This window comes from Electrona antarctica (assembly GCF_951216825.1).
Source record: "Electrona antarctica genome assembly, chromosome: 7".
Classification (NCBI taxonomy): domain Eukaryota; kingdom Metazoa; phylum Chordata; class Actinopteri; order Myctophiformes; family Myctophidae; genus Electrona; species Electrona antarctica.
Genome location: NC_136812.1, coordinates 43,027,501 through 43,050,246, shown reverse-complemented (window position 1 = coordinate 43,050,246; position 22,746 = coordinate 43,027,501). Strand labels below are relative to the sequence as shown.

Here is a 22,746-nt window from a genome sequence, read left to right as displayed (position 1 = left end):
CCACTGCAGGTTCGCACCTCTGCACCCCCAGGTCATTCCTCTCTCTCCTCCCAGTCCTTCAAAGTGTCTCTCGGAGACAGACACGTCATACAGGGGGATAAATGGATCTATTGAAGAGAGGGTGATGAAGTACCATGCTGCGCCGTAGAGACCCACTAAGGATGATAAACATCTCCACACTCCTTGACTTGTGCGTGCCATGCCATCCCCTCCTCGATACAGTTTTTTTAACCTTTATTTTGTCCGTGGAAAGTTGACAAAGTTGAGAAAGTCCACACATGGGAACTGTCAGGCACACCTAAAGGCATCTATAGTACTGTTGGCCACCAGTGAACTGCTCTGCTGTGGGAATTTGGGGGATGTGGTGTGGTTAAGCGTCTTGCCCAAGGGCATGTCAGCAGTTTATTAAGGGAGAGGGGAGGGTGTTTGCCTTTGACTTTATCCAGGCTGTCTGGGATTTAAAAAAATAATATTTGCAGTGTTGGCGGGTCCTTAAAAAGCCATAAATGATAAAAAAAAACAAAGAAAAAAAAACACTGTAAAAGTACTCAGTTGTATTGAATTCATTTTTTAAAGTTCTTACTGTATTGTTTATAGAAAACATATTCCAAATCTGACTGTGCTGCATGCCCTTTTGTCCTTTTGTTCCCTGGACCTGCAGTACTCCATGCTAATATGCCGACCATTCTCTTTCTGGCAACCATAGGCGTTCACTGCAGTAGTTTGGACTGTTTTGTTAGCTTCAACAGTACGATAGGCTTTGAAAGTTCCCTCGAGAAGTTTCAAAAGGATCATCTTAGATGTACAGTCCAACATCTGCACATGTTTGGATATGTCGGTTCAGATCGTGTATATTGTGTATTTTGCCCTGCTACTAAAAAGTAGGACTTTGGTGATGTGTTGTATTTATTTTATTCATAGGTACTTTGAGGTGTATTCTGGATGTTGTACTTGCTGGTCCAAAATGTAACATTGACGATGTGGTATTGAAGTGTAATTTTATTTCTGCCTCTTGGCCAGTTCCCACTTGTAAAAGAGATACAGTCTCAATGTGTTTTTACTGGTTAAATAAAGGTTAAAAAAAAAGGAAAAAGAAAAACTGCATATCAGTGAACAGGAGACTGTACAGTCTAGTACACCTTGAGGCTGCTTCTTATGGCGGGAATCAGAGACAGCTATGGATTTATCGGGAAGTTACAAGTACATACATTGAGTTTGAATATATCCCAAGATTCCCAACCCAAAACTGCAAATCAAGGGCAACGCGGAACTTCACATGCGACTATACGGTGGATTCATGGATATCCTGCTCTGACCTCCAGAGAACCATCAGAAAGACCAAGTAGAAATACAAGAATAGAGTGCAAGCCGTTTTAAAAGTAACAGTCTGAGGAGTACATGCAGGCAGGGGGTTACAGACACCGACACACTTCAGAGGGGAAACCTGCTGTGTAGTAGAAAGCCCCTTCTACCTCCCTCTCTGCTGAGTTCAATACCTTTATCGCTTTGTTTGAGCTAAACAGCCCCGCAACCACTGACCAGCCAGAGATAGCCTCGCCTGAGGAGGCCTTCCCACTAAATATCTCAGTGGCTGATGTGCCTTCAAGGAGGTGAACAAGACTGCAAACACCCTGACTGGTGATGGTGTCCTGCAGCCGTGTCCTCAGAGCATGCACGGACCAGCTAGCGGGTGTTTGCCGATACTTCTCCCTCTCTTGGGCTGTTGAGCCCCAAGCAACCCCAAAGTAACATTGAATCAGATTGATTGGAGACCTCTGTTTGTGGACTACAGATCAACACAACAGTTCCTACACTGGAAAAAGGTGGAGGCTCTTGCATTTAAACATTGGCTAAATGAAATGCACTTCACCTTGAGAGAATATAGGTACTTCTTCAAAAACAAAGAGAGACAATTTGATAATGTTAGGCTGCCCCTTGTCCGTTACTCGAGTAGAAGCACTTAATAATAATAATAATAATGAATTGCATTTTTATAGTGCTTTTCCAAGTGCTCAAAGCGCTTTACAAGGTTCATTCATTCAGACATTGGGAGGTGAAGCGGCGAACAGTCGACCCCAGCGTCCTCACATCCCACATTCACACACCCATGGTAGCAAGCTCACACCAACCAACTCATCATTGGACGACCTGCTCTACCTCCTGAGCCACAGCCGCCCGAATAGAGTATTTACTTGCGCATGCAGAGTGCGCAAGTAAATACTCTATTACAAGTAAAACTGTGGTCGGCTGCGTATGTAGGCCTGTTACTGTTACATTGACTACTGGAAGCAGAGGGGAGCCCACATCTTCCTCTGACTACACTTCCCCCCACTTCCCCCCCCATGACATTTTACACCAAGTGGTGCAGCCATGGCTAAACGGATCATCAAAGCCACGATCTGTCCACACCGCTGCCGCCAGGCAGCTGATACCGCCGTATCACATCACGAACCAACAGACTAAGAGACAGTTTCCACAGCCAGGCCACCAGGCTGCTGAACAGGCACTGAGCATATCAGTCTTACATGACTGAGTGATGATCACTGTATGCAGTATCTGACTATACTGTAGATATGCTCACCCTTTCCCATAGACGTGCATATTTGATACGTGTTATTTGATATCTTTATTTGCACTAGAGAGACCGAGGAACTGTGTCTTTATTACATCCAGTGCTTCATGTGTATCTTCATGTAAATTTGATATTTGATGTTCTTATTTAAATGTCACTCCAGTGCGTCGGTATGGCTTGCACTAAAACGATTTTCACCCACTCTTTTACGCCCTTTATCGTCACTCGTGATGTAGTCTCTCAAGACAGACTGTTGACTCAAATTTAAGGAAAAGAGGGTGCTGTTTTTCCTAAATTTTTTGACGACTGGTTCTCAGATTGCTCGTGATGTGACAATAAAGGGAATTTGAAGTTGAATATGGCGCCACCTACTTTCCCTATCTCGCTGTTACGGAAACGCGCTGCACGATGTGTGTGTGTGTGTGATCTGCGAGGCTATAATCAATAACTGTTTCGTTGTGGTTGTTGCGTTCCATTTTCAGGATTTTGAAGGGTCAAGGCATCGACATAAAGAACCTCAGCACCAGGTCAGTCCTCACAGTGAACAACATGACAGAGGATCGCTATGGCAACTACACGTGCGTCGCCACCAACAAGCTGGGGACGGCCAACGCAAGTGTGCCTCTCATTCGTAAGTCCACATGGATACTGTACCTACTACTGTACTGTACCACTACTGTACCTTGTGTGTTGAACTGAGCTGCTAAGGTCCTCAGAGAGAGTGTGTTGAGGGTGTGTGAGTGTGTGCGTTTGTCCTTAACCTTTATGTCTCAGAAGAGCTGTCGTCATTGGTGCAGAACTTATAGAACACATGTGTATTATATGCCATCACATATTCCGTGTGCGTGCGTGTTGTGTGTGCGTGTGCGTGTGCGTGTGTGTGTGTGTGTGTGTGTGTGTGTGTGTGTGTGTGTGTGTGTGTGTGTGCGCATGTGCGCGTGTGTATTACATGCCATCACATATTCCGTGTGCGTGTGCGTGTGTGTGTGTGTGTGTGTGTGTGTGTGTGTGTGTGTGTGTGTGTGCGTGTGTGTGTGTGCGCATGTGCGCGTGCGCAACAATGTATGTATGTATGTACGTGTGCACGTAATTCATGTATCTGCCAAAACAGCAAAAAAAGTAGGGCGGAAAAGGCATTACACCAAAACTTCCAATTTAACACGAGAACAGGGGGAAAATTCCGTTTGATGTTTGCACTGATGAAAGACGAAAATATGACTTGAATTATTCACCAGTTCGTACGCCACGCTGATAACATTGTCCCTGGTAGACGAGTGAGTCTAAATACAAAAGCTTTTTCTGTGTGGCTGGCAGTCATCAGAGCAGTGCCGTGGCACTGCTGTTTGTGTATGCACAAAGAACATCAAAGGCTTGCCGGAGATCCTCCAATGGATGATCTTAATGTGACACCAGCGCAGCCTCAAAGGCAGGCAGCTCAACATACAGGCCTCACAACAGACAGCAGTGATGGTGCCTATAGTGCTGTGCTCAATATATACCCTTAGTTCTCTCTCTTTCACTATCTCTACATATATGTCTAATGTTCTCTCTCTTTCACTATCTCTACATATATGTCTAATGTTCTGTCTCTTTCCTAGTCTCTCTACCAATTCTGTTTTATTTCTCCAACCCTCTCTTTTTTCCTTTCTCTCTCTCTCTCTCTCTCTCTCTCTCTCTCTCTCTCTCTCTCTCTCTCTTTCTCTCTACTGTATCCAACTCTTTCTGTCACATGTGTGCACGCACGCACGCACGCACGCACGCACGCACGCACGCACGCACGCACGCACTCTCTCTTTCACTATCTCTACATATATGTCTAATGTTCTGTCTCTTTCCTAGTCTCTCTACCAATTCTGTTTTATTTCTCCAACCCTCTCTTTTTTCCTTTCTCTCTCTCTCTCTCTCTCTCTCTCTCTCTCTCTCTCTCTCTCTCTCTTTCTCTCTACTGTATCCAACTCTTTCTGTCACATGTGCACGCACGCACGCACGCACGCACGCACGCACGCACGCACGCACGCACGCACGCACGCACGCACACACGCACACAATGTCCCTCATGATTGTTGCTAATGAGAGAGAGACAATTCCACCGTTGCCCTTAATGAGAGATGGCAAGTAATGTCCGCAGTGCACGGCCCATCGGCGCAAATAACAAAACCCAGGGGTTGGAATTCACCACGGATCACTTTGTCCTCCTATTTCAGAATCAGTCGATGGCTATTGATGAGGAAGATGGGGAAAGGAGAACGGTCATGCATATTTAATAGTCAAATCAAATACATTGGAGAGAATTTGAGAGCCTGTGATGAATGTGTGTGCCATCTAACAGTCGTGGAAATTGTCGGGTATCGGTATATCTTAGCAATTTTGATAGTTACATAACAGATAGTGATGAGCAAAGATTATACTGTACTGCACTGTGGTTATTTCCAGTATACAGAAAGGTACTGATTATAATGGGTTTCAATGAGGGTCATTATATACTCACTCAAGACCTTGTATTTTGTTTTGGAAGCATGAGTTCAAGTCCGTTGCTCTCCCCATGCCCCCCATATATGGGGACTATAGGCGGAGGGTGTGTAGAGCCCAGGATCACATTAGATAATTGACACGGGTGAAAAAATGGGTTACAAAATCGTGGGATAAAAATTATAGAAGACCTTGTATTTTTGTATTTGTATTATATCATTTGACTAAGTAAGGCACAGTGAAACAGAAAGCCAGAGGAGGATGCCGTATTCAGGGCTTAATTTCACTTGTCTCTTGCGAGAATATAATCCTGGATGCACCTTATCCTTTCATTGGTGTAAATCCACTTTGTCCACAGCTAACAGAATCACTTTAAACCATTTTGGGAGGGAACCCCTTTTTATATATGTTTATAGCATTATGTTATACTTTAGCTATTGAAAAATAGCAGATCTACAAGCTCATAGCGCGGCACTGAGTGCCGCGCTACAAGCTTGTAGGTCTGCTATTTTTGAAAAATCGTCAATGTGGCTCAAATGTTTGAATATATTCTTTCACAGCGAATTTTTAACTCAAATCTTTGCTTCTGAGGGGTTCCTGAAACAACATTTTCAGATGGGGGTCGGCGGCCAATTACATATATTTTTGGGAGTCCTTGACATGAAATTGTTTGAGAACGACTGACATAGAAACATAGGGGTTTTCAGAAAACTGTCAGGATTTAGAAGGCATTTGTAGAATCATCCTCAGGTCGAAATGGGTTAAACCACATCCCGGGAAAGGGACTGGTGGGTTATGATCGCTGGTGGAATGAACAGTGACTTTGGAAATACTACTCCCAGAGAAAAGCAAACAAATTTACCTGCCTCACAAGTCAGGCACAGCTATCTTGGTTGACCTTCAGAGTGAAAATGAGAAAACAGTCTTTGAGCTACTGATCTGCCCGTGTGCAACATCTACTACATATGTTTGAATTGATTATTATGCTATTTTGGGTGTAGTTATGCAAACCGTGTGTTGTCGTCTTCCATCCATCTGTGTCGGCGCATGTGATTGAAACAGGAAGAGATACTTGCTGTCTTTACACAAGGCAAATTAATTGTTGGCTTTTCTTGTGTACCCCTCGTAGACAAATATACCTTCCTATACACATAATTGTATGAACTTGAACAGATATAAACCCATTACGCGAATAACTTCCTACATAACACTGTATGCATTTCATGAGATCTTGTCTCGTTACACATATAACTTCCTACACATACTGTAGGCCTGTATGCATGTCATATAGTACAGTAGTTAAACATAATAACCCCCTACACGCACTACATGCATTTCATGAGATATATAAGGTTGTTATGCACAGTGCACACTGTAGCACCTAATACACATTATTGTATTCATTTCATCAGATATTTCATCACATATCTGATATTTCATCAGACGTACTGTATCAAAAGCTCTTTTACCACGGTAATTCTTAGGCAGCCCAATTGCTGAGCGCCAAGCATCAGATTTCCATAGTATACTGTACCTGGTGTCTGTCTGTCTGTCTGTCTGTCTGTCTGTCTGTCTGTCTGTCTGTCTGTCTGTCTGTCTGTCTGTCTGTCTGTCTGTCTCACACTGTATCACTTATTCCCCATACTGTATGGAAGGATCAGCTATGCGGTCGTTGTTACACATACAGTATCGCTTCCTACACATACTGCATGCATATCATTAGATAGATCAGAGGGCACGGTTGCACTCTGATCTGTCTAATGATAGTGAAGGAAGCGAACAAAAGTGGCATAACGAGATGCACGTGGCGCATGGTTGGACACAACGAGTACATCAGATAACAGGAGTATTGCTCAATGGGTGGGGCCAGGGCCAAATTAGCCATTGGGGCGGGGGGGCATGGCCCAGGGGCCCTTGGCTCTCAGGGGCCCTTCAGGGAAACTGGACCGCGCTGTACTTGGTTTGAGACCCTGACAAGGGCTCCTGGGGTCCTTCATTTGTGGTTGATTGTGTTAAATTCAGGTCAAAAGATGATAATAAAAAACGGAAAAAAACGAAGATTTCGCACGCACGCGTGCTATGGGGGGGGGGGGGGGGGGGGGGGGGGGGGGGTCCCAAAAAATGATCAGACCAGGGACCCTCGTGGGGGTTAGTCCGTCCCTGGGTGGGGCGAGCATTCCCGACTTGCATCATTCTCGACTTGCATAGCCAGGAGTAGGTTTGTAGTAATAATAACAATAATAATAATTTATAAATGAATAGAGGTTATTAGTCACCCAGAAGTTGTTATACTATTTTGGAGAACAAACCCTTTCAGTATAAACATTCTGACCTGTAAACCCAAAGCCTACTCTTGTTTTCAGAAAACAAGCCAAATGAAAACGTAACACTGAAGAAAAGGTGATTGAAGCTGTTTGCTTCTATTCATACTTCTTGTTTGGTTCATGTTCCATTGTTCTTGCAGTGCATTGTGCAAAATAATACATTGCACCTTTGGAAACACCCAACGCCCACTCAACTGAAAATGTATCATCACAGGCAATTTGGAAGACATTTGTGTTTGCTCTGAAATTACACAACTCTGGATGTAACTTATATTAATTAAAAAAAAGATTAAGAAGAAGAAACACTGTCCATAAATAACACCGTTAGCACATGTTGGCTGGATAATTGGATGGATAATTTGTGCCTTGTGTGAATTAAGTGTCATGTATCAGAACAGCTTGTCTGGCACACATGCTTAGTTGTCCCTGACTGTAAATCCCACTGTAACAAATCATTCTTCTTTTGACTTACTACTCGTTTGGTATAAATATATACTGTAGAATAGATAGTAGATGGAGTTGAATTCAGACAAAAGGAAAAGGCCATTTACTCCCAATTGTCTAGGGAGTCTTCCACCTTAATTGGCCAAACTCTTATCCCCCAGCCAACCTCAGTTTAGCCCTGCAGGAGATTTTCTACATTCATACCCCTCCCTCCCTCCCTCCACACGCACACACACACACACACACACACACACACACACACACACACACACACACACACACACACACGCACACGCAGGCACACGCACAGTACACTTTAATTTCCTCCACTTTTCTTCTGCTCTCCTCGCTCAACAGAGCAAGCCTGTTGGCGGTGGGGAGAGAGAAGAGATACTCCCTCAGCCTCCTTCCCCAGGTGGCTAGTCGGTTAATGAACGTCGTGTTTGTTTGTCACGCTTATCAATCAGCGCCGGTGTAGCTGTCATTCCGACACGTCTCCTCATGTGTTGTTGTTGTGGTCGGCGTTGTTGTTGTTGTTGTTTGTACCTGGTGGTCTGGGTGTGATTGTACCTCATTAAAGGAGCAGAGATGCAGGGAAATAGGAGGTGGAACGTGACTTGTGCAGGCCACACTGCCAGCTGCCATAAAGGAGCAACCCATATTTAGAGTGCAATGACCGCTGAAGGCATTAGGCATAAAACATAATTTGCACAACCGACCATTGCCACGGTTATACCAGTGCTCTTTTTATGCTCAACTTATTTTATAATAGCCTTTACTATTTCATGCTCTGAATGTCTCAATGATACAGTACATTTACTGTAGGCGCAACAATCAACAGCCCTCCATTCCATGCACAATACATAACAGGCACAATAAAAGCACACGCCACCACATACAAATGTAAGAAATTCTCTATTTTCCACTCCTCCATTTACAGTATATCATTTTTCAGCTTTTTCCTTTTTCATTTTCCTTGACTTTGCACTTTTTCTGTCTTTCCCTCAACAAATCAATTTTAATTTCTGGCTACCTTCTTCTATTCGCCTTTTTCGTTCTTTTTTGCTGACAACCACTTTTACAACTTTGAAAACCATAGAACCATAGAAGCCACGTTTTTACCAATCATGTAGTGAAAGAACGGGCATTTCTTGACCAGTTGTTTCAAGCACAAGAAAGAGCTGAACCAACATTATACCCACGCTTCCACACATGACCTGTGAAATAATTATATTAGCCAGTCTATGAGTTGACTAGATATAATAGGGTTCATTTACCCTTGCGTGTCATAATGGGCTGCAGGCCAAATCAGTCACCAGGCAGGTCAGGCCAGCGTTGTGCGATTGCCACTTATATGCAGTGAGATTATATTGGTCTTCAGCATGGGGGGTTGTGCGGTCACTTTTGCACAGCGAGCCCATTTGACAGTCTATTGCTATTCTGTAGTCTGAATCTGTCATACAACCAGGTGGTTCCTGACAATATTAAACTGCATTCTGGATTTGCTTCAATCCCCCTTATAGACACCATGCAGCTGGTTAGAAAGAAGAGGATGAAACTGTATGTCTTTTGGTTCACATCACAGCTTCCTTAATTCATATCGACGTCAGCATTGCTAGCTTTTAAATAATGACAAGCCAATATGACCGGGTAGCAAAAACACAGCGAGGGAGAGAAGAAAACCATTGGCATCGTGTATTTTCCTAAAGAATTGAAAATAAACGTTCTCAGAATATCTTGCCACCCACCCTAAGGTTTGCGTCAGCAAGCTCATTAGCATTTTACACTTCCACTAAGGTGAGGAGATGTCCCTGTTTACACTTCCACTAAGGTGAGGAGATGTCCCTGTTTACACTTCCACTAAGGTGAGGAGATGTCCCTGTCTGTGGCTGAGTGGTCATTCCACAGCCCTGCGGGAAGCAGCAACCCCCCCGCGCACGCACACGCACACACACACACACACACACACACACACACACACACACACACGCACGCACGCACGCACGCCCACACGCCGCACGCACACACACACACGCCGCACGCACACGCCGCACGCACACACACATGTCTGGATGATGCCCATGCTGGGCCATATTAACAATGACAAGAAGGAATAACAAATGATTCAAATCACAAATGAATGAAACACCTGCTGTTGCATCATTATAAATTAAGGGACAAGACCGAAGAAAAAGGTTAAAATGATCAAATATACAGTACAGGTTCACTACTACAAGGCTGTTGGTGTTGTTGATGGCCGATGGTGACACATCCAGGTGGTCAAACTGCTCATTCTGTTAAGTTAGCGGATAGGCTATTGTATGCGTCAACAACTATTAGCATTTTGGATTTTGGACAGGTGTGTACAACTAGTGTACTAAACTATTTGGACAGGTGTGTACAACTAGTGTACTAAACTATTTGGACAGGTGTGTACAACTAGTGTACTAAACTATTTGGACAGGTGTGTACAACTAGTGTACTAAACTATTTGGACAGGTGTGTACAACTAGTGTACTAAACTATTTGGACAGGTGTGTACAACTAGTGTACTAAACTATTTGGACAGGTGTGTACAACTAGTGTACTAAACTATTTGGACAGGTGTGTACAACTAGTGTACTAAACTATTTGGACAGGTGTGTACAACTAGTGTACTAAACTATTTGGACAGGTGTGTACAACTAGTGTACTAAACTATTTGGACAGGTGTGTACAACTAGTGTACTAAACTATTTGGACAGGTGTGTACAACTAGTGTACTAAACTATTTGGACAGGTGTGTACAACTAGTGTACTAAACTATTTGGACAGGTGTGTACAACTAGTGTACTAAACTATTTGGACAGGTGTAGGCCTACAAGTATAAATTATTGCTGTTGCAAGTGCAACTATTGCAGTTTAAGTGTTGCAATGAGTTAAGATATAGTTTAAAAACTAAATGTGGGAATAATATATGATATCCTTCCATTTCCCTCATCATAGCATGAAAATTACGGAAAGCGACAGGCTATAGTACATGGTCTCGGAGCGCATGCTATAGGGTGCCATTTTTCACAATTTCGGAGGATTTGAATAAAAGGTGAAAATCACGGAAAGCGACAGGCTATAGTCCATCGTCTCGGAGTGCATGCTATAGGGTGCCATTTTTCACGATTTCGGAGGATTTGATCAGCATTTGATCAGGATTTGATCAGCTTTCATCAGCAAAGAAAAAAGCATATTGTTGTTGTCAATCTCATAATTGGAATAGTTCATAAACATGACATGCTTTATGTCACAGGTTTATCATAAACGCACTACTGTGCTGTACTGTACATCAGTGGTTCCCAAAGTGGGTCCCGGGGACCCCCAGCTAAATGATAGTTTGGAACCAAATGGACCCTTATGGGTCTGTAACTCAGAGAGTGTACAAATGGAACCAAATGAACCCTAACGGGTCCATTTGATTCCATTTGTTTCCATTTGATTCCATTTGCTGGTGCAGAATGCAGCTGCCAGACTTTTAACGAACACTTTTAGAAGGTCTCATATCACGCCTGTGCTTGTTGCTTTACACTGGCTTCCAATTGACTGCAGAATTGTTTTTAAAATTGTATTAATCACTTTTAAAGCTCTCCATGGGCTGTCTCCCATGTACTTAACTGAACTATTATCCCCCATAGCAAATGTGAGAACACTGAGGTCTTCAGGTAAAGACCTTCTTAAAATTCCTAATACAAGACTTCCCTCAAAAAATGTTTTATTGTTGATCTATGTGTTGCTCTTGTTTTATTTAATTTTGTTTGTTGTACAGCACCTTGTGACATTTGTTTTGAAAGGCGCTTTATAAATAAAATTTACCTTACCTTACCTTACCATTTGTACACTCTCAGAGTTAAATTAACATTGATTTTACAATATAAATTGGGGTCCCAGAGATAGAAATGCCATTAAAGGGGGGTCCATAGACTAATGCATGTCAAACGGGGGGTCCTTGAAATTAAACTGGTTGAGAATCACTGCTAGAGCCGTAAAAATCTTCTCTTACGGGGTTTCCTGGCATGTCTTTTCAAATGGGGGTCTGCGGGACAATTAGTGTCAATTTGGGGGAACTTGGCATGAAAAAGTTTGGGAACCACTACTGTACAACAGTAACATCACATGATGGCTTGCATTGTTGAGTGCAAAAGACATCCCATCCCGCCTGCGCCTATGAGGGAGATTGCATGTCAAAAGCCATCATGATCCACAACAATGGAGGAGTTTCTGAGAGCTCACGAAATAAATGACTTGCTGTCGACTTCATGTTCAGTATTAATCAGATAGCATTCTTCAGAGACAAAGGGTGGGGGAGGGATGGTCATCATAAAGCTCCTGCCCCAGAAGTACTTAAAGGGAAACAATGGTGGTGTGATGAAAAAACGTAATCACGTGGATCTCGGGGTCCACATGGGAACGGTGTGGCTCACATGTTGATCTCGGACATCATGTGTGGCATCAGTCGTCTGATGTGTCTATGACGTATGACTCCAACCTTGAGCAATGTTTGAGCCAGATCCCAGCTCCATTGACTTCCATTATAGGATTGAAGTTAAGTATTTCAAACACTATAAAACACATGTGACATATTGTGGAGTTAATTCCTTCATCTTTTGGTCTGCTGCTGATACTACTAGGTCCAGTAGTGGCAAGATTAGCTCCGGACACATGCACACAGAACAGCCAGCTAGTCTCCCACAGAGCCACACGATAACAATATATTCCACTTTGCTATAGCGATGCACCGAGGAGGAAGAGGGCATATCCCTGAACGAAAGTAAACACATTCCTACACGTTTTCCTCCGTTTCGAACCGCATGATGAAATCAAATGAAAGCACATGTGCCATTGTTGCCAGCACAATGGTAGGCCCATTTAAAGGCAGCACAGTTGTTGAACAGTTGTTATGGCACTTTTTAAAGTATTCTAAGCGTGGGGTGGACAATGGTTGCACTCCGCAATTCCGCATTTGACCCGCAAATGGAATAGCGATTCTGAGTGGCCGTGTAACTGGATTAAAACAGAGTTGCTATAAGCAGGCTTCAGAGTGCTTCTGCATGGCCTAGATACAGTTCCCCACAGCGTCTGTACCGAGGCACGAAAGAGTGAATCTTTTTTAATGCACTGTGTGTGGATGAAAGCAGTGTGAACTATAAAAATGGCTGCCGCCGTTTCCCTTGTGACATTATAAGCAACTGTTCTGCCATGGGGTTTCCTGGAGCAGGTGGAACACACCTTTGAGAGAAGTATATGACAAGTCTGTCTGTCTGTCTGTCTGTCTGTCTGTCTGTCTGTCTGTCTGTCTGTCTGTCTGTCTGTCTGTCTGTCTGTCTGTCTGTCTGTCTGTCTCTTGTATGCACAAACTCTGCGATGTCTGTGTGAATCTGTGAATGTTTCATTTGGCTCTACAATGTGTATATCTACAAATATACATATAATCTGCATGGAATTTGTAGATCTTTCACATGCAGTGGCCTTTAGTATAATTTGTCAGAATACATTATTGATCGATCCTAGAATTCCTGTTTGGGATTTAGGGTTATACCCTCTCCGTATGACATTGAAATGTGCACACTTCAAAAAGTGAAAAGGGTTGTGTTTCATTTGTTGCAGACATACCGAGCTATAATACTCTGATGCAGTGGACTGAACATTTCTGTATAGGAGGACACAATTATTCCATCTCCCAAATGCCACCGCTGGCTTAGCCCAAAACGAGTTCAAAAAGGTAATCAGATTGGGACTTACTTTCCTCCACTGAAGGATCAAAGACGGACTGGGTGGTCTTTTATTTCTTTGTATAATTTTTTTTTTACTTCCATCACCCTCAGAGTCAGTGGAAACTGGAAGGAAAAAAAGAAATGAACACAAAAAAGAGCACAGTGCTATAATCTATTAAAGGTGGTGGGGAACCAAATTAAACTAATGTGATTAAGGAGGAGCGGCCCACTAGGCATGGAGGAAATTACGGGTGTTGATTGAGCCTGGTGTGATCCCTCGATCACCATCACAGTGATTGAGCCTGGTGTGATCCCTCGATCACCATCACAGGGATTGAGCCTGGTGTGATCCCTCACCAATCACCATCACAGTGATTGAGCCTGGTGTGATCCCTCACCAATCACCATCACAGTGATTGAGCCTGGTGTGATCCCTCACCAATCACCATCACAGTGATTGAGCCTGGTGTGATCCCTCGATCACCATCACAGTGAGAGAGGCGCTCGTTCATTTAACCCATTCTGACCTGAGATCAGATTCTAAAAATGTCTTCTACATCCTGACAGTTTTCTGAAAAAGCTATGTTTCTATGTCAGTGGTTCTTCGATTTTTCAAAAATAGCAGACCTACAAGTTCATAGCGCGCCACTCGGTGGCGCGCTATGAGCTTGTAGATCTGCTATTTTTCAATAGCTAAAGCATATCATAATGCTAACACCAAAAGGGGTTCCCGCCCAGAATGGGTTAAGCATCGGACGGATTGGAGCACGACGAGGTTCCAGGCAGACAACTCACGAATAGATTTAACCAATATGTATTATAAGATGAGAATACGAGTGTGCATATGATATTTATCTTGGCGTTCGGCTCTGCTGCATTTTCTCCCTGCTCGGCACGATTAAACACCATCATAAAATATTAAGAGCAGGAAGATACATATAATAAAAACCCCCATGGGGAACATAAATAACAGAGCCCACCGGTGGTGCTGGGGTGGTGGTGGGAACCATAAGCAGAAGGAAGGCAGGAAGAGCATGCAGTCTAGTGAGCTTAAGTAGCCCGCCCAATTGGTCAGCTGACTGCCACATCAGCGAATGACATGTGGGTCTTGCAGTTGCACACACTGAATACACCCACATAGTAATGCAGCATATTAACCCCTTGAGTATATGAATGCGCCCTTGAGCAAAGCATGAAACCCCTCGAGTATATCTGACTGAACTAACTCCGCAAGCTACGTATCGTTTACTGAGAGATGACCCAATATTGCAAAACTCCCATTAGAGGTTTTTGGCGCGCAAAGCCCCAGCGACAGATGGACAGATGGTTGTTACAATATTACTAATAAAATGTACTTTCAGATTCAGAAATTCAGATACCATACTTACATGCGCTCTCATTATTGCGCTCCCACTATGATTCCTGACCGATTTGTTAATATCAGAAAATATATATAATCATTTTTGAGTGGTGCAGCCACTCCAAGGAACAGCAATGTCTGCACCTCCCTATGTCTGTCCCTATGTATGTTTGGGAAGCTGAGAGTGGGAAGCTGAGAGTGGGAAGCTGAGAGTGGGAAGCTGAGAGTGGGAAGCTGAGAGTGGGAAGCTGAGAGCCGACAACCAATAGTCAGACAACCAATAGTCATAGGCGCCGTACACACTATTGAAACGAAATCGCTCTCTCTGTTCCGGGGGGAGGGGGGGGGGGGAATTCATTTTCAAAGGGAGTCACTGGGTTTCGTCAGACACCCACTAGTCAGACACCCACTAGTCAGGCACCCACTAGTCAGGCACCCACTAGTCAAACACCCACTACTCAGACACCCCAACAGCAGCACTCAATTTCAATCTTGCTTTGCTATCAAATATACCTAAACCAATTCTAAGTCAAATTTTGACTTGCTGTAGTGAGTGACAGCCCTGTGGCATTTTGTCATCCTTTTCCTGTGCAATGCATTTTGTATCATGATGATGGAGTTGGTTTGACTGGTAATGTTACCTATTTGGACCTGAATGTTACCCGTTTGTGTGCCTGAATGAAAAATGTTGAAAAACTGATGCTGTAATCGTCTCCCTAACCAATTGTTTAATACAATGATGAGTGTTATGTTGAGTAGTCATGATGAAGGATGAGGTCGAGATGGTATACTGTCATTTTTAGGAGGCAGTTTTGTGTGAATTAGTAGCAGCCACTTTACTGTGTCAAACACTACACTGCTTCAAATCTATGGCATGTTGTGTGTTGTGTTCACGAGGTTGCTGGTATTACCCCGTTATACGCAATGGTTGTATTGCATGAATTTGCATTTCGTCGTGTTTTCACCCACTTTTCACCTGCACTTGTGAGCGTTTCGACCTGTCTGCCATGCTTGCATGGAATGCAACCAGGAGGGAATTGCCTGGTGGTGTGCTGTTATACAGTGTATATGGGCTGGGTAATGGTATAACCTTCTTTTTTACACAGGTGCCTAGCGGCTATAGGCAAAATACCAATAGCAGCACTGGTTGCCCAGTGTCTTATCTGCATTTTGGTTCTGACGAATCAGGTACCAGTACCAAAATAGCACCGGTTCTTGGCACTCATCCCTAGTGCATTACTGCATGCGGAGGGGCTGCATCGCGCCAGAGACACCAGTCCTTATTGCATGTGGAGGATCTTAGTTTTTAGGTTCCATTCCGTCCATTCCGTCCTTTTATTGATTTGTCCTTGCATGCATTTTAGTTTTAGTTTCCGTTTCTCCCGTTTTCGCGTCTCCATTCTGTTAATAATACGTGAATGTCCTCTTTTCCCCTCCCTCTCCCCTCCCTTCCCCCCCTCCCCTCCCCCCCCCCCCACCCCCCCTCCCCTCCTGTAGCAAGTATTGAACCCGCCACCACTAATGCTGTCTCCAGCCCAGGTCAGTATATGTCACCATGCTGTACACCAGACCAGCACTAACCTGAGCCGAAATCCTCTCCTCCATCTCAGTTCCTCTCGTTTTGATTGGCTGGCCGGAATGCCTGCTGGGTGTACAGCTTCATCCATCTCTTTTAATTTCACTTTAATTTTAACTTTACTTTACTTTTCTCCTTTCCTGCCTCAGTTGTTTCTTTTTAATCTCTCTGGACTCTGGACTGGTTCCGTTTCCTTTCTTCTGTTTCCTTCTTTTTTTCCATGCGAGCAGCCTGTCTCATCGCACTAGCCCCCCCCCCCCCCCCACCCCAATTACTCCCCTCCCCTTAACCCCCCCCCTCTCCTTCCACCAGCCGATTCAAGGCGGAGGGCACGATGCTCTATGTGCCTCTGGGTCTAATGCTTTAACTTAATGCTTATGGCTTGCTTCACCACTATCACGTGCCCTCCTCCTCCTCCTCCTCCTCCTGCTCCTCGTTCTCCTCCTCAGTGCTAGAACAGTGCAGTGTGCATGAAATGCAAGATGCTGCTGCCTGCTAGCAGGAAGGCCCCTGTCAGTGTGTTGTTGTTTGCTACTACATGCAGTCTGTGCCCTCTCTCTCTCTCTCTCTCTCTCTCTCTCTCTCTCTCTCTCTCTCTCTCTCTCTCTCTCTCTCGCTACATGTCTGTCATGTCTCTCTCTCTCTCTGTGTATCTCTCTCAACACTCCATGTACTTCCTCTTTCAATTGGCTGTGGTCCGGCTGGCTGATGTGCCATCTCTGTAGCCTGTCTCCGCTACTAGTTACTGTTGCTACACGCTGCCGTCAATGTCTCCCTTGTTTATTTAACTGTATTTCTTTATTTATTTGTTTGTATGTCGCTTCCACATTGTTGCAGCTCAGAGTAATCCTCTCTGCCCGGCCCGTCTTTTCTCTCTCCCTCTCTCTAATGGTTTTAAGCAAGTCTCCCAATGTAATCTCTCATGCTGGTTACATTATTTTGCTTAATGCTGTTCACGCACGCACGCACGCACGCACGCACGCACGCACGCACGCACGCACGCACGCACACACGCACACACGCACACACACACCAGTTCACACTTGTAAAAGAGACACATCACACACGCACGCAAACACGAGCTTCAAGCTTGGACACGCACGCGCACACACATTGATATACAGACGTGTATCTTCTCCTGTGGCTCCTGCTCCAGCGTGCACATGTGGCTTGCATGTGCAATGTGCATGTGCAGGCACATGCAAACCATATGCCAATGCTATACGCTCCTATAGTGTGGGTAAACACACGGGTATATGCGCTCTTACACACACAATCACGTATGAAGGATTGGCATGGCGTGATGAAACTGCCAAGCGGCGATACGAGCTTGCGGTCTCCGCGCAGTGGATTAGCCCGCGACGCCTCACATGGAGATGTAACCCTGGATTAACATGTGCTCCCGCTCCACCCCTTACCTACACCATCAAATCCTCTGTGTTTTAACACTTTCATTTAACTCCGACTGAGTGTGACACCATATGGACCTGTGAAGGGTCCATTTGGTTACATCTGTACACGCTCAGAGTTACAAAATGGATAAATCAAGGCCGAGGATTTTACTGTGTTGCTGTTGGGAGCCAAATACAATTTACCACGGAGATTCAGTCCAATTGCTTAAGTTAAAATAAGCTCGGCTGCAAAGAGCAGCCATGGCACAGGCCCCTGAACTCTCATTTGATGTAACGCTCGCTGAACAAATGACAATTTCATGGTCCACAGGCGCACTAGCGACATCAATCGTAGAGATAAACTAACTCCACGTCCCCACTGTTCTTGTTTTGTTACAAATTATATTTGAGGCTTTTTTATTTATTCATTTATTTAGTTTTCTGAAGAAGCTTGTGTCCTCACCGAGCAGCTTGGCAATGGAAGATTACCTTTTTAGATCCCCTGCACGCAATGTCTGGGCCACCTCTCCTGCAACCAAGTCTATTCATTCATTTGAACAGATAATTATCTCCTTTTATCTCCCCTGTGTGAAAGAGTTGCGCGAGACGTTTCCTTCAAACAGTGAATCATATTCTTGTCTGTGTCAGCTGTTTGGTGGCCTCCAGCCTGTGCGCGCATGCATACACACACACACGCACACGCACGCACACACACACACACACGCACACACACACATCACAGTCACTCAGGAGATCAAACACCAGCCAAGTGGTCCTCCAGTCACTGGTGAATTCTGTCACATCGCTAAAAATGATAAGACTTTAAATTATAGGAAGTTTTCAGTTCAGTGTGTTGACGTGTGTCGCTGCTCCGCTTCTAGTTTGATTGACAGGTTCCTCAAAATATTATCTCTGTCATAAACAGCCCACCTATTGAGGTGCTCGTACGGCCTTGGCAACATCCTACGTGTGGTACACAACCTACAGGTGGACACAATGGGCCATACCTTACCTCTAAACTGGAAACGTTATTCATCAGGCCTTCATCTTCAACGTTTTCTACTCTAATATCACTTCAGTGAGTCAGCTCAAATAGGCCAATTAGTCAGCTGTGCACTGTGCTGTTGGTTAAAAGGATCTTATTTGCATGATAGATAGAATATTGTTGCAGAGTCAGGGCTTGAAAACACACTGGACGTGAAAATCGATTTATTTTTTGGGAACTTGAATTCAACTAATAATTTGTTTGTTTTCTTTCCATGCAGTGGTACAGTACGTGGTTGTATTGTTAATTTGTTGGGAGGATGTTATAGCTGATGCATTTAGCTTAGTCAGCCTTTACGAAATTGAGACGACAAGCGCAATACTCTTTCCAATATTGTACACACTTGTTTGTTATGCTCTTTTTTATTCTTGTTGTTAGTTGTATTGGTAATGGGCTGGTAGCAGTATTGTTATTGGTTCTATGTTTTCTGTGAGGAGGTAAGCTATTGTGTGGCTGGATTGTTCTGCAGTGAAATTCCCACATAGCCTACTGTACTCTGTACTACATGCATGATACACCAACGTACAGTACTATTCAGTCTTGTGCATTCATTGTTGCCGTACTGTATGTTTGTGAAACCTCCTGCAGTCAAACAATCAGTTCCTTCGGTAGACCAGGAAACTATGCTATACAAAACCAATGCGGTTTGAGAGAAGATGATGTAATTCCATCTTCTTATTCATACCAAGGATCTCCATTACACAGTATAAACCAATAACGCAATTGCCTTTAAGTGCTCTTGAGAATGTGATGCTTAGCTTTGTGTTCACACTTGTCAGGGAGCCACGGAAATAGAACCCATCTGCTATAACAGCTTGACGGTGTTTTTATGCTTTCAGGCACCATGCACGTTTACATCCCCCAATTCCCTTTGAAACTGTAATGTCACAGAATTGTTGACAATAAAGGTATTTTGGCTCGTTTTATCTTAAGCATGAGGATTGCATGTGTGCGTAAACGCGACGCTGCGCTCCAAGACTCTAGAAAGCAGCTGTCTTGGCTCCACCCTGTCATTCCAACGAAATGTAGATCTCTTATAATAGGATACGCTCCCACAGGCTTCCAGTTCTGTTTATTTCCACAAATCACTTCACTTGACAGCACAAAACCACCGTGCTTAACAATGTACCAAAGCCAGTGGCGTCGGGTACGGGGGTGTGTGGGCTTAAGGGTTTCTGAGTTTGTGTCAAGGCTTGTTACTCTTTAATATTTATTTATTATGTAATTTAGCTTTTTTTGTCATCTTACATTTTACCTTCAGGTTCAGCAAATATTAAAAAATATATATTTTTTGTCCTTATTGATAGTGAACATTAGACTGACAGGAAATGGCGGGAGAGAGATGGGGAATGACACGCAGCAAAGTTCGTCGGCATCGGGAGTCGAACCCGCAACACTCTGTCAGGTTGCATTAGCAGCCTATAGATGCCTGGACCACTACACTAGCGGCCCGGCGGATGAATTGAATCTTGACCGCCCGTCAAAAAAGTTATGTAGTTCCACTTTAATCACATGTCATCTTATGAGTTATTGTGATATATATATAGGCTATACAGTAAAGACACACTGACATTGGATTGGTGCTTTTAAAGCACTTTCTTTCGTATAACGGTATAACCATAGCTTTATTTAGGAGTTTTTAATTCCGTTTTTCCACACCACCATATCCGAACTGTACAGCTTGATTAATTGACTGGGGATTATGCTCACCAGAATTATTTAGAATTCAATTTGGAGCACCCACTCTTCAAATAAATAATAAACTATTCCAGTTAATCCCACTTACCAGAGAATAACTTGTTGACAATAGTTTCCTTCCAGTAAATTTAGGCATCATCATCTCCTTTAGTTACTCCCAGAGTGCTTCAGATTCATGAATTTAACACGCATGAGATTCAGAATGTTTTCTTTCGGGGGAGGATGCCCCCAGAGCCTGCATGCTACAGAGTCTAAGCCTCTCATCTTAAACAATGCTTAAACGCCCATACTCTGAGCTAAAAAAAGAAAGAAATCATTTCGAGGTTGTAAGACTTCATTATCGGTGCAAACCATATTACATGCACTATAAATAATATCTACAGTTTTAACTCCCAAACAAGCAAAGGCAGAGAGGGCTTTCTGTTTGTTAGCTAAAGCAAAGATGATCTCTATAGTGTCTCTCAGCCGTTCATGCTCTCTGCACCCTTCACAACGTATTGATTGTTTTTTTCCCCCCTCATCTCTAGCATAATCAGACCAAACTAATTACAGATGTGGTTTGCTTCGAATGCTTTGTCATGAATCTTTGATGCTTGACATGTTTCTCTGACCTCCTCCCTGCCTCCCACCTCTATGGAAGACAAGATTGACGAGGTTGTGAAGGTTTATGTGTCTTGGTAATGTGTTGAAGTGGGTCATATAACATCGATCTGATTTCCGACATGAAGTAGCCCTGATGGGATGGCTTTTGAGAGGAGGGTGATTTGTGATCTTTTAACTCGATATGTTGTCCTATATAATGAGCCATCCCATTTGTTTTGGCCAATGGAGACGGAAAGTACCATTTCCTGTAGTGTTTGTTAAAATTTAAATTAATTCTGTCAATAGTTTTGTGTTGAATTGTATAGAGTTGAGGTCATATGAATATCCTAAATCTATTCTAAGCAATACTCTAAGCTTGTAACATTTGATAGGGCCCTGTAATTCAACACTCATCCAGAGTGACTTGGCAAATGGTCATAATAAAAAGAGTCCAAAGAAAACTGTAAAGGTTCGTACTAGAGACAAATAACAGTTTAAGTCCACACTAATTATCCATAATGTATAAATGATGGATAAGGGGTCAGGACAACTAGGCCTTTTCGTGGAGGGGTCAGAATAAAATGTGGACTTAAACTGTTATTCGTCTATAGTACTTTTCTAACTTTGTATTATTCTTTTGTAAAGTATACTTTTAAACTTTCAAAGACAAATGAAATCCAACTCTCAAGCAAAAATGGAAGTGATACGGCACTGTGTTCCTTCCTCACTTCAAACTGAAGCAGTTGAACCTACTAAACACATTGAAGCCCATTGAAGCCAGAATTTAACCACATTAAGCAGTAAGCAGTATTGCATAATAGGTGTCATCATCATCATCCTTCGAGTGCCCTCGAGATCTGCGACACAAGCTGCTTCCACTGGTCTCTGTTGGTCATTGCCACACCAAGTTCATTCACAGTCAGTCCTGTGTCCCTACTCAAAACATCTGGAAATGTGAGAGGTCGTGTTCCTCTTGATGGGCAGGGTAGTCTCCACAGAAGAATATCCGAAATGACCTGGTCTTTTGCTCTGTGGCAGTTTCCATCTTTGTAAGTAAGACAAAACAATAACACCGACCATTGGCGTCTTTGGAGGTAGAACCCAGGAGTAGATCTTGCTTGTATCTGGTGGTTTGTTTGAGACTATGTCCACAAAGAGACGATCCGCTCTGAGACGATCCGCAGTCAAACGATCCGCAGTCAAACGATCCGCAGTCAAACCGCAAACGTTTTTAATCGTATTGCCCCTTCATCCACACTAAGCCGATCAAGACGGTGAACGAATCCGTTCATTTTTTAAACCGGGTCCCAGAGTGGATAAATATGAAACCGCAACTCTTGCGCCACTGTGTGGACATCCAAATCCGTATATTTCCTGAACCGGTGACGCAAAAGCCTGACCTGTGCCTTAACACGCATGCGCCACCCCTGAACAATAATAAACAAAGATGGTGGCACCCAGCGTTTGCATTCATTGCATTTATGCTGCAGAAAATAGTTAATAGTTAGGGCTTTTACAACAACATGTACTATACACACCACCGT

At 43.6% G+C, this 22,746-nt stretch overlaps 1 protein-coding gene across 1 annotated transcript in view; it reads left to right on the top strand.

Moving 5' to 3' along the window:
• The window catches only part of negr1 (neuronal growth regulator 1), a gene marked incomplete at its 5' end in the record, with an annotated part of 215,152 nt that overhangs the window by 156,601 nt on the left and 35,805 nt on the right, over window positions 1-22,746 (top strand). Inside the window, one exon of the mRNA XM_079506224.1 lies at window positions 3,055-3,203. Coding sequence (XP_079362350.1) covers window positions 3,055-3,203 — 149 coding nt within the window. The remainder of the gene's footprint in view (window positions 1-3,054; window positions 3,204-22,746) is intronic.